Source organism: Melanostigma gelatinosum, assembly GCF_949748355.1.
Source record: "Melanostigma gelatinosum genome assembly, chromosome: 15".
Lineage (NCBI taxonomy): Eukaryota > Metazoa > Chordata > Actinopteri > Perciformes > Zoarcidae > Melanostigma > Melanostigma gelatinosum.
This window is the reverse complement of record NC_136648.1, coordinates 780,001-792,500: the sequence shown is the minus strand read 5'-3', so window position 1 is coordinate 792,500 and position 12,500 is coordinate 780,001. Positions and strand designations below refer to the sequence as shown.

The window sequence follows — 12,500 nt, the reverse complement described above, 5'->3', positions numbered from 1 at the left end:
TCAGCCTGCAGCTCTACGTCAGCCTGCAACTCTACGTCAGCCTGCAGCTCTAGGTCAGCTCTACGTCAGCTCAATGTCAGCCTGCAGCTCTACGTCAGTCTGCAGCTCTACGTCAGCCTGCAGCTCTACGTCAGCCTGCAGCTCTACGTCAGACTGCAGCTCTATGTCAGCTCTATGTCAGACTGCAGCTCTACATCAGTCTGCAGCTCTAGGTCAGCTCTACGTCATCCTGCAGCTCTAGGTCAGCTCTACGTCAGTCTGCAGCTCTACGTCAGCCTGCAGCTCTACGTCAGCCTGCAGCTCTACATTAGCTCTACGTCAGCCTGCAGCTCTACGTCAGTCTGCAGCTCTACGTCAGCCTGCAGCTCTAGGTCAGCTCTACGTCAGCCTGCAGCTCTAGGTCAGCCTGCAGCTCTACGTGAGCTCTACGTCAGCCTGCAGCTCTACGTGAGCTCTACGTCAGCCTGCAGCTCTAGGTCAGCTCTACGTCAGCCTGCAGCTCTACGTGAGCTCTACGTCAGCCTGCAGCTCTCTCACCAGTCGTCCAGCTCCACCACGTCTCCGTTGGAGCTGATCTTCTTGCAGGCGAACAGCAGCAGCTGCAGAGGACTGACCAGAGTCATCCCTTTAGCAGAGATCGCCCGGGTTCGAATCTGAGACACAGAAACACACTCGGTTAGACAAACACAGCGCGATGTCCTTTCACAGAACTATTACGAGGACATACAATGATCGTCTGCTGAAGATATGTGACGGATCTAAGTCATGATTGCTCTCTGGATCTGGAATGAATCTGAATATGAATGTAAACAAACACTTGTTTCAGCCTCCAGAGCTCCAGAGCAGCTCTTCATCTACATCTGATGAAGAACAGCATAGCTTCTCTTCACCTTCTCGCTGAAGACGAAGAACGGAGACGGGTAGCTCATGTCGTGGCTGCTGAAGGGACAGTTGACGGAGGACTTGTGGATGAGGGCGTTGCGCCCCTCGGTGGTCAGGATCTTCCTCTTCTCTTTGTGGAAGCACACGTTGGGGTACGAGCCGAAGGTCAGCAGAGACACCACCACGTCCAGGTTGTTGTCGGGTCCCACCGTGTTGAACATCTGGGTCATGAGACACTCTGACGGGGGACAGAAAGAGGGACGGGAGGTCAGATGATGAGGACCAGGACCAGGCAGGAGGCTCCTTCTTCCTGGAGGTGCGTTCGGGTACCTTCGGGGAATCCAGAGTTGACCAGGATCTCCTTCAGCTGGACTTTGGCCTCCCAGGTCATCCTCAGAGTGGACATGTTGAGACGTTTGTGTTCGCAGAAACGGATCTCAGCGTCCTCGCCGTTGACCCTGAGCAGCAAACAACAACAACAACAACGACACGGCGTTACTGAAGCGCACCGAGCTGTCCGTCACCTCGTCCTCATGTGGACGCAGAATATCAACGTCTCCACATTCATGCTCCCCTGAGGATGAATCCTACCCACTGCTTTTTATTTCTTTTATTTTGTAATCTTCATTGAAACGAAATATATATTTATTTTATAGAACAATAAAACAAAAAAAAAAGTATTCTTTTGCTTAAAAATAAATAAATATATATATACAGCTCTACTCTTCATCACTATGATGCTGCTCTACTCTTCATCACTATGATGCTGCTCTACTCTCCATCACTATGATGCAGCTCTACTCTCCATCACTATGACGCTGCTCTACTCTTCATCACTGTGACGCTGCTCTACTCTTCATCACCGTGACGCAGCTCTACTCTTCATCACTATGATGCTGCTCTACTCTCCATCACTATGATGCTGCTCTACTCTCCATCACTATGACGCTGCTCTACTCTTCATCACTGTGACGCTGCTCTACTCTTCATCACCGTGACGCAGCTCTACTCTTCATCACTATGATGCTGCTCTACTCTCCATCACTATGATGCTGCTCTACTCTCCATCACTATGATGCAGCTCTACTCTTCATCACTGTGACGCTGCTCTACTCTTCATCACCGTGACGCAGCTCTACTCTTCATCACTATGATGCTGCTCTACTCTCCATCACTATGATGCTGCTCTACTCTCCATCACTATGACGCTGCTCTACTCTTCATCACTGTGACGCTGCTCTACTCTTCATCACCGTGACGCAGCTCTACTCTTCATCACTATGATGCTGCTCTACTCTCCATCACTATGATGCTGCTCTACTCTTCATCACTGTGACGCTGCTCTACTCTTCATCACCGTGACGCAGCTCTACTCTTCATCACCGTGACGCAGCTCTACTCTTCATCACCATGATGCAGCTCTACTCTTCATCACCGTGACGCTGCTCTACTCTTCATCACCGTGATGCAGCTCTACTCTTCATCACCATGATGCAGCTCTACTCTTCATCACTATGACGCAGCTCTACTCTTCATCACTATGACGCAGCTCTACTCTTCATCACTATGACGCAGCTCTACTCTTCATCACTATGACGCAGCTCTACTCTTCATCACTATGATGCAGCTCTACTCTTCATCACTATGATGCAGCTCTACTCTTCATCACTATGACCAGCTCTACTCTTCATCACCGTGATGCAGCTCTACTCTTCATCACCGTGATGCAGCTCTACTCTTCATCACCGTGACGCAGCTCTACTCTTCATCACCGTGATGCAGCTCTACTCTTCATCACTATGACGCAGCTCTACTCTTCATCACTATGACGCAGCTCTACTCTTCATCACTATGACCAGCTCTACTCTTCATCACTATGACGCAGCTCTACTCTTCATCACTATGATGCAGCTCTACTCTTCATCACTATGACCAGCTCTACTCTTCATCACTATGACGCAGCTCTACTCTTCATCACTATGACCAGCTCTACTCTTCATCACTATGACGCAGCTCTACTCTTCATCACTATGATGCAGCTCTACTCTTCATCACTATGACCAGCTCTACTCTTCATCACCGTGATGCAGCTCTACTCTTCATCACCGTGACGCAGCTCTACTCTTCATCACCGTGATGCAGCTCTACTCTTCATCACCGTGATGCAGCTCTACTCTTCATCACCATGACGCAGCTCTACTCTTCATCACTATGACGCAGCTCCACTCTTCATCACTATGACGCTGCTCTACTCTTCATCACCATGACGCAGCTCTACTCTTCATCACTATGACGCAGCTCTACTCTTCATCACTATGACGCAGCTCTACTCTTCATCACTATGACGCTGCTCTACTCTTCATCACCATGACGCTGCTCTACTCTTCATCACTATGATGCAGCTCTACTCTTCATCACTATGATGCAGCTCTACTCTTCATCACTATGATGCAGCTCTACTCTTCATCACTATGATGCAGCTCTACTCTTCATCACTATGATGCAGCTCTACTCTTCATCACTATGATGCAGCTCTACTCTTCATCACTATGATGCTGTAACTCAGAGGTGATGAAGGTGACCCAGCTCTACTCTTCATCACTGTGATGCTGTAACTCAGGTGATGAAGGTGACCCAGCTCTACTCTTCATCACTGTGATGCTGTAACTCAGGTGATGAAGGTGACCCAGTGATGTCCAGTAGTCTCCAGTGAGAGCAGCAGCTGCTGCTGGTTGTAACGCGTGGCTTTAGTCGTCCTCTCCTTTAACACAACTCGTGTGTTCTTCTGCTGACGGTGCATCTTGAGGCTCATACGTGACGTCATTCGCTGAGATCCTAAAGCTGCGTTCACACCAAACGAGACGTGAACGTTCCTCAGACCGACATCTCCCACAACACCAACCTGCAGTTTGTCTCCACTTCTCTGTAGCATCTGTTAGCTTGTGTTGCTTTAGTTTCTCTAAACTTCTCTGTAGCATCTGTTAGCTTGTGTTGCTTTAGTTTATCTAAACTCCTCTGTAGCATCTGTTAGCTTGTGTTGCTTTAGTTTATCTCCACTTCTCTGTAGCATCTGTTAGCTTGTGTTGCTTTAGTTTATCTAAACTTCTCTGTAGCATCTGTTAGCTTGTGTTGCTTTAGTTTATCTAAACTCCTCTGTAGCATCTGTTAGCTTGTGTTGCTTTAGTTTATCTAAACTTCTCTGTAGCATCTGTTAGCTTGTGTTGCTTTAGTTTATCTAAACTTCTCTGTAGCATCTGTTAGCTTGTGTTGCTTTAGTTTATCTAAACTCCTCTGTGGCATATGTTAGCTTGTGTTGCTTTAGTTTATCTAAACTTCTCTGTAGCATATGTTAGCTTTTGTTGCTTTAGTTTATCTCCACTTCTCTGTAGCATGTGTTAGCTTGTGTTGCTTTAGTTTATCTCCACTTCTCTGTAGCATGTGTTAGCTTGTGTTGCTTTAGTTTATCTAAACTCCTCTGTAGCATCTGTTAGCTTGTGTTGCTTTAGTTTATCTCCACTTCTCTGCAGCATCTGTTAGCTTGTGTTGCTTTAGTTTGTCTAAACTTCTCTGTAGCATCTGTTAGCTTGTGTTGCTTTAGTTTGTCTAAACTTCTCTATAGCATCTGTTAGCTCGTGTTGCTTTAGTTTGTCTAAACTTCTCTGTAGCATCTGTTAGCTCGTGTTGCTTTAGTTTGTCTAAACTTCTCTGTAGCATCTGTTAGCTTGTGTTGCTTTAGTTTGTCTCCACTTCTCTGTAGCATCTGTTAGCTTGTGTTGCTTTAGTTTATCTCCACTTCTCTGCAGCATCTGTTAGCTTGTGTTGCTTTAGTTTATCTCCACTTCTCTGTAGCATCTGTTAGCTTGTGTTGCTTTAGTTTATCTCCACTTCTCTGCAGCATCTGTTAGCTTGTGTTGCTTTAGTTTATCTCCACTTCTCTGCAGCATCTGTTAGCTTGTGTTGCTTTAGTTTATCTCCACTTCTCTGTAGCATCTGTTAGCTTGTGTTGCTTTAGTTTATCTGAACTTCTCTGTAGCATCTGTTAGCTTGTGTTGCTTTAGTTTATCTCCACTTCTCTGTAGCATCTGTTAGCTTGTGTTGCTTTAGTTTATCTGAACTTCTCTGTAGCATCTGTTAGCTTGTGTTGCTTTAGTTTATCTCCACTTCTCTGTAGCATCTGTTAGCTTGTGTTGCTTTAGTTTATCTGAACTCCTCTGTAGCATCTGTTAGCTTGTGTTGCTTTAGTTTATCTAAACTTCTCTGTAGCATGTTAGCTTGTGTTGCTTTAGTTTATCTGAACTCCTCCCACACGCTGCACCAACGCAGTCTCAAGACTTCCTCCACCGCTTGTTTGGATGATTTGCTGCATCAACGGTGTTTGTTGCATTAAACTGCGTTAATGTGATAAAATAATTGTAGACGTTAATTAATGAATGCGTTAACGCGATAATAACGCGTTAAGTTGCCCAGCACTAATATATACAAATACAGATCATTTGTTTTGATGAAAAACAAACAAAACTAAATATGTTTTACTATTTCTTTAGATTAAAAAAATATTTTATTTTATTCCCTTTTTTTAAAAACACTGTTTTACAAACTTCTTTAAAAAGAAAAACATCTCGACCTCGTTCACCACAGACTTCATCTATGAACACATGAATCAAGAGAAGAGTCGTTTCTACGTCTCCTCGTTCTATCGGTTTAATAAATCACAGCGTGGCGTCTGTCCTTCATATTAGATTCTGTTCTACAGACTGCACAGCACTCTTCAACAGCTCATTGTGATGAAAGTAAGTGTTCATAGAGCGGTAATAAAGCAGCTGACGTGTGACTCACTAGACAGAGAACACTCCTCTGGAAGATTTTAGAACTTTAGAATATTATAGACAAGAATAATGAAGAAACTCTGAGAGAAGAGCCGAGAAGCGCCCTAGTACCGTTAGTCTATTGACAAAGGACCTTTCTTTTGATGTGGAGCTGATTATTTGTTTAAAACTAAAACCCCACAGACCTGACGTCGTCCCACGCCTGGAAGACGGAAAGCAGGGCCACGTGGTCAGAGAACCGGCTGCCGGAGAAGTTTCTGTGAACGAAGCCGAGACGTTTCCCCTCACTGACGAAGGGCTCCGGGAAACAAGAGGCGGCAGAGACGGTGCACATGGCGTCTCCAACACTAGAGGGAGACATTGGGTTAATAGAAGAAGAAGAAGAAGAAGAAGAACAAGAAGAAGAAGAAGAAGGAGAAGAAGAACAAGAACTTACTGGAAGATACAGCCCATGATCATCATCTTCCCCAGACGAGGCTCGATGGGGAGTCGAGCCAGAATCCGTCCCAGAGGAGTGAGTTCATCGTTGGTGTCCAGAGCGTCCAACTCTAAAGGAACAGTTACACTTATTCGTTCTGTTCAGGGGTTACATCATAACGCGGTACGTTTGAGTTCTGTACCTCTCAGAGTGTGTTCAGGGGTTACATCATAACGCAGTACGTTTGAGTTCTGTTCCTCCCAGAGTGTGTTCAGGGGTTACATCATAACGCGGTACGTTTGAGTTCTGTTCCTCTCAGAGTGTGTTCAGGGGTTACATCATAACGCAGTACGTTTGAGTTCTGTTCCTCTCAGAGTGTGTTCAGGGGTTACATCATAACGCAGTACGTTTGAGTTCTGTACCTCTCAGAGTGTGTTCAGGGGTTACATCATAACGCAGTACGTTTGAGTTCTGTTCCTCTCAGAGTGTGTTCAGGGGTTACATCATAACGCAGTACGTTTGAGTTCTGTTCCTCCCAGAGTGTGTTCAGGGGTTACATCATAACGCGGTACGTTTGAGTTCTGTTCCTCTCAGAGTGTGTTCAGGGGTTACATCATAACGCGGTATGTTTGAGTTCTGTACCTCTCAGAGTGTGCTCGGCCTCGATCACGGCGTCCAGCGGCGGAGGTTCGATGGCTTTAGACAGGAAGTGACCGATGGCTCCGAGTCTCAGTAGCTTGATGCTCAGAGAGACTTCATGTAGAGGAGTCCTGAAGATCTCTGGAGTCATGTGGGTCTCCAGCCTGGAGAGAGAGGAGGTGGTAAGAAGAGTGAGGAAGTGTGAGAAGGAGGTGTGAGGAGGTCTGGGGGGTACATAAGGAGGTCTTACTTCTCGAATCGAGCTCTGCTGCAGAGGTGGAAACAGAACCCGGCTCGGACTCTTCCAGCTCGACCTTTTCTCTGCTCCAGGTTGGTCTTTGAGGCCCAGACGGTGGCGTAGTTAGTCATGTTGTTGTGGGACGTGAAGAGCTTCACCTTCTGTCTGAGGGGACAAACAAGGAGGACATGGTCCTCTTTAGACCGGGACATGTGGTCTACATCAGGACACAAATAAGGAGGACATGGTCCTCTTTAGACCGGGACATGTGGTCTACATCAGGACACAAACAAGGAGGACATGGTCCTCTTTAGACCGGGACATGTGGTCTACATCAGGACACAAACAAGGAGGACATGGTCCTCTTTAGACCGGGACATGTGGTCTACATCAGGACACAAACAAGGAGGACATGGTCCTCTTTAGACCGGGACATGTGGTCTACATCAGGACACAAACAAGGAGGACATGGTCCTCTTTAGACCGGGACATGTGGTCTACATCAGGACACAAACAATGAGGACGGGGTCCTCTATAGATTGGGACATGTGGTCTACATCAGGACACAAACGAGGAGGACATGGTCCTCTTTAGACCGGGACATGTGGTCTACATCAGGACACAAACAAGGAGGACATGGTCCTCTTTAGACCGGGACATGTGGTCTACATCAGGACACAAACAATGAGGACGGGGTCCTCTATAGATTGGGACATGTGGTCTACATCAGGACACAAACGAGGAGGACATGGTCCTCTTTAGACCGGGACATGTGGTCTACATCAGGACACAAACAAGGAGGACATGGTCCTCTTTAGACTGGGACATGTGGTCTACATCAGGACACAAACAATGAGGACGGGGTCCTCTTTAGACCGGGACATGTGGTCTACATCAGGACACAAACGAGGAGGACATGGTCCTCTTTAGACCGGGACATGTGGTCTACATCAGGACACAAACGAGGAGGACATGGTCCTCTTTAGACCGGGACATGTGGTCCACCTCAGGACCCTTACTTGCAGGAGTCGATGACGTAGACCACGTCGTTGATGGTGATGCTGGTCTCTGCGATGTTGGTCGATAGAATCACCTGCAGATTAAACATTGAAAACAGAAGAAGTAAACTGTCATGTAAATAAAAACAGGTTGTTGGTTTGAATCCCACTTAACCAGTTGAAACAGGTTTCAGGTTCTAGTCTCTGACCTTCCTGATGTTGTCTGGAACCGGTTCAAACACCCTCCTCTGCTCCTCTCTGGGGATCTGAGAGTGGAGCGGCATGATCCGGTACCGGCTACTTCCTGGAAACAAATACAGGACATATTAACTCTCAGAGGTACACGTCGTACTCGCTACTGTACTACACCTCAGAGGTAGACGTTGTACTTCTACTTATACTTCAGTTTTGAATGTGGGACGTTTACTTTCACAGTGTGGCATTAGTACTTTCACAGTGCGGTATTAGTACTTTCACAGTGCGGCATTAGTACTTTCACAGTGCGGCATTAGTACTTTCACAGTGCGGCATTAGTACTTTCACAGTGCGGCATTAGTACTTTCACAGTGCGGCATTAGTACTTTCACAGTGCGGCATTAGTACTTTCACAGTGCGGCATTAGTACTTTCACAGTGCGGCATTAGTACTTTCACAGTGCGGCATTAGTACTTTCACAGTGCGGCATTAGTACTTTCACAGTGCGGCATTAGTACTTTCACAGTGCGGCATTAGTACTTTCACAGTGCGGCATTAGTACTTTCACAGTGCGGCATTAGTACTTTCACAGTGCGGCATTAGTACTTTCACAGTGCGGCATTAGTACTTTCACAGTGCGGCATTAGTACTTTCACAGTGCGGCATTAGTACTTTCACAGTGCGGCATTAGTACTTTCACAGTGCGGCATTAGTACTTTCACAGTGCGGCATTAGTACTTTTTCTGCAGTACAGGATGCCTCTGGTTTCAGCACGTCTGTATTAATACTACGAGTACTTGTATCCAGTGCAGTCCAGAGGTGTACTCGGCTCTGCTGAGGCTCCTGTGACGTACCAAAGTGCGGGTTGGTCTCCAGGTGTCTCTGCATGGAGAAGATGAGGTTCCAGCCGGGCAGGAAGACGAGCACGGCTCCGGCCACCTGCAGCGTCTCCACGTACCTCAGCAGAGCCTCCACCAGCTCGAAGGACGTCTCCTTCTCGTTGATCTGGGCCATGGAGCGCTTGGTCTCCGCCGTGTACTCCGGCCCACACGTCACGTTACAGTTGGTCTGAAACAGAGAACAACACGGTCCGTCTGTCTGTTGGTGTTCTGGGCTCACTGAGCTGCTCAGAGGTTCCTTACGTCCTCCTCTCCTCCCTCCTCATCTTTGTCCTTCTTCTTGCGGTCCATTGGTGGAGGGACGAAGTTGGTCATCTGGATGCAATCCTCCAGGAAATACTCTGGAACACAAAGTTAGTTGTTGTTGTTGTCGTGGTCTCAAGGTTTTGTTTATTTGGAGACTTAATCGTGATTAAACATCTGAACACTACGTCTGACAATCCTCATTAATATGTTGTTTATCTTCAGAACAGAAGTTCTCTGGATCGTCCTCAACCCTTACAAGTACACACATCGGCCATCATGATCCACAATCTGGAGGTGAGGAGGTGAAGGAGGCGAGGAGGTGAGAGGGTGAGGGGGCGAGGAGGTGAGAGGGTGAGGGGGCGAGGAGGTGAGAGGGCGAGGAGGTGAGAGGGTGAGGGGGCGAGGAGGTGAGAGGGTGAGGGGGCGAGAGGGTGAGGGGGCGAGGAGGCGAGAGGGTGAGGAGGCGAGAGGGTGAGGAGGCGAGAGGGTGAGGAGGCGAGGAGGTGAGAGGGTGAGGGGGCGAGAGGGCGAGGAGGTGAGAGGGCGAGGAGGTGAGGGGGTGAAAGAGTGAGGGGGCGAGAGGGTGAGGAGGTGAGAGGGCGAGAGGGTGAGGGGGCGAGGGGGCGAGGAGGTGAGAGGGTGAGGGGGCGAGAGGGTGAGAGAGTGAGAGGGCGAGAGGGTGAGAGGGCGAGGAGGTGAGGGGGTGAAAGAGTGAGGGGGCGAGAGGGCGAGGGGGCGAGAGGGTGAGGAGGTGAGAGGGTGAGGGGGCGAGGAGGTGAGAGGGTGAGGGGGCGAGAGGGTGAGAGAGTGAGGGGGCGAGAGGGTGAGGGGGCGAGAGGGTGAGGGGGCGAGGAGGCGAGAGGGTGAGGAGGCGAGAGGGTGAGGAGGCGAGGAGGTGAGGAGGCGAGAGGGCGAGGAGGCGAGAGGGCGAGGAGGCGAGAGGGCGAGGAGGTGAGGGGGTGAAAGAGTGAGGGGGCGAGAGGGCGAGGGGGCGAGGAGGTGAGAGGGTGAGGGGGCGAGGAGGTGAGAGGGTGAGGGGGCGAGGAGGTGAGAGGGCGAGAGGGTGAGAGAGTGAGGGGGCGAGAGGGCGAGGGGGCGAGAGGGCGAGAGGGTGAGGGGGCGAGGAGGCGAGGAGGTGAGGGGGCGAGGAGGTGAGAGGGTGAGAGAGTGAGGGGGCGAGAGGGCGAGGGGGCGAGAGGGTGAGGAGGTGAGAGGGCGAGAGGGTGAGGGGGCGAGGAGGTGAGAGGGTGAGGGGGCGAGAAGGTGAGAGAGTGAGGGGGCGAGAGGGTGAGGGTGAGGAGGTGAGAGGGTGAGGAGGCGAGAGGGTGAGGGGGCGAGAGGGTGAGGGGGCGAGGAGGTGAGGGGGCGAGGAGGTGAGAGGGTGAGGGGGCGGGAAGGTGAGAGTGAGGGGGCGAGAGGGCGAGGAGGTGAGAGGGCGAGAGAGTGAGGGTGAGGAGCTGAGAGGGTGAGAGGGTGAGGGTGACGAGGTGAGGGTGAGGGGGCGAGAGGGCGAGGGGCGAGGAGGTGAGAGGGTGAGGGGGCGAGAGGGTGAGGGTGAGGAGGCGAGAGGGTGAGGAGGTGAGAGGGTGAGGGGGCGAGAGGGTGAGAGTGAGGGGGCGAGAGGGTGAGGAGGTGAGAGGGTGAGGAGGTGAGAGGGTGAGAGGGTGAGGGCGAGAGGGTGAGAGTGAGGGGGCGAGAGGGTGAGGAGCTGAGAGGGTGAGAGGGCGAGGAGGTGAGAGGGCGAGAGGGTGAGGAGGTGAGAGGGCGAGGGGGCGAGAGGGTGAGGGTGAGGAGGTGAGAGGGTGAGGGGGCGAGAGGGTGAGGGCGAGAGGGTGAGTGAGGGTGAGGGGGCGAGAGGGTGAGGGCGAGAGGGTGAGAGTGAGGGGCGAGAGGGTGAGAGGGTGAGAGGGTGAGGGGGCGAGGGGGCGAGAGGGTGAGGGGGCGAGGAGGTGAGGGGGCGAGGAGGTGAGAGGGTGAGGGGGCGAGGAGGTGAGAGAGTGAGGGGGCGAGGGGGAGAGAGGGTGAGGAGGTGAGAGGGCGAGAGGGTGAGGGTGAGGAGGTGAGAGGGTGAGGAGGCGAGAGGGTGAGGGGGCGAGAGGGCAAGAGGGTGAGGAGGTGAGAGGGTGAGGGGGCGAGGGTGAGGGGGCGAGAGGGTGAGAGTGAGGGTGAGGGGGCGAGAGGGTGAGGGTGAGGAGCTGAGAGGGTGAGAGGGTGAGGGTGACGAGGTGAGGGTGAGGGGGCGAGAGGGTGAGGGGCGAGGAGGTGAGAGGGTGAGGGGGCGAGAGGGTGAGGGTGAGGAGGCGAGAGGGCGAGAGGGTGAGGAGGTGAGAGGGGGCGAGAGGGCGAGAGGGTGAGAGTGAGGGGGCGAGAGGGTGAGGAGGTGAGAGGGTGAGGAGGTGAGAGGGTGAGAGGGTGAGGAGGTGAGAGGGCGAGGAGGTGAGAGGGTGAGGGGGCGAGGAGGTGAGAGGGTGAGGGGGCGAGAGGGTGAGGGTGAGGAGGTGAGAGGGTGAGGGGGCGAGGGGGCGAGAGGGTGAGGGTGAGGAGGTGAGAGGGTGAGGGGGCGAGAGGGTGAGGGTGAGGGGGCGAGAGGGTGAGGAGCTGAGAGGGTGAGAGGGTGAGGAGGTGAGAGGGCGAGGAGGTGAGAGGGTGAGGGGGCGAGAGGGTGAGGGGGCGAGAGGGTGAGAGGGTGAGGGGGCGAGGGTGAGGGGGCGAGAGGGTGAGGGTGAGGAGGTGAGAGGGTGAGGGGGCGAGAGGGTGAGGGGGCGAGAGGGTGAGGGTGAGGAGGTGAGAGGGTGAGGAGGTGAGAGGGTGAGGAGGTGAGAGGGTGAGGGGGCGAGAGGGTGAGGGGGCGAGAGGGTGAGGGTGAGGAGGTGAGAGGGTGAGGGGGCGAGGGTGAGGGGGCGAGAGGGTGAGGGTGAGGAGGTGAGAGGGTGAGGGGGCGAGAGGGTGAGGGGGCGAGAGGGTGAGGGGGCGAGAGGGTGAGGGTGAGGAGGTGAGAGGGTGAGGAGGTGAGAGGGTGAGGAGGTGAGAGGGTGAGGGTGAGGGGGCGAGAGGGTGAGGAGGTGAGAGGGTGAGGGGGCGAGGGTGAGGAGGTGAGAGGGTGAGGGGGCGAGAGGGTGAGGGGGCGAGAGGGTGAGGGTGAGGAGGTGAGAGGGTGAG

At 52.0% G+C, this 12,500-nt stretch overlaps 1 protein-coding gene across 1 annotated transcript in view; it reads right to left on the bottom strand.

Annotated features, from left to right (window-relative positions):
- Positions 1-12,500, bottom strand: part of dhx9 (DEAH (Asp-Glu-Ala-His) box helicase 9) — a gene marked incomplete at its 3' end in the record, with an annotated part of 24,283 nt that overhangs the window by 689 nt on the left and 11,094 nt on the right. Inside the window, exons 16-26 of the mRNA XM_079285159.1 lie at positions 9,339-9,436; positions 9,051-9,264; positions 8,211-8,305; positions 8,023-8,096; positions 7,016-7,168; positions 6,769-6,929; positions 6,145-6,256; positions 5,894-6,055; positions 1,213-1,340; positions 891-1,120; positions 538-653 (exon numbers count right to left, since the gene is read on the bottom strand). Of these exons, the coding sequence (XP_079141285.1) occupies positions 538-653; positions 891-1,120; positions 1,213-1,340; positions 5,894-6,055; positions 6,145-6,256; positions 6,769-6,929; positions 7,016-7,168; positions 8,023-8,096; positions 8,211-8,305; positions 9,051-9,264; positions 9,339-9,436 (1,543 nt within the window). The remainder of the gene's footprint in view (positions 1-537; positions 654-890; positions 1,121-1,212; positions 1,341-5,893; positions 6,056-6,144; positions 6,257-6,768; positions 6,930-7,015; positions 7,169-8,022; positions 8,097-8,210; positions 8,306-9,050; positions 9,265-9,338; positions 9,437-12,500) is intronic.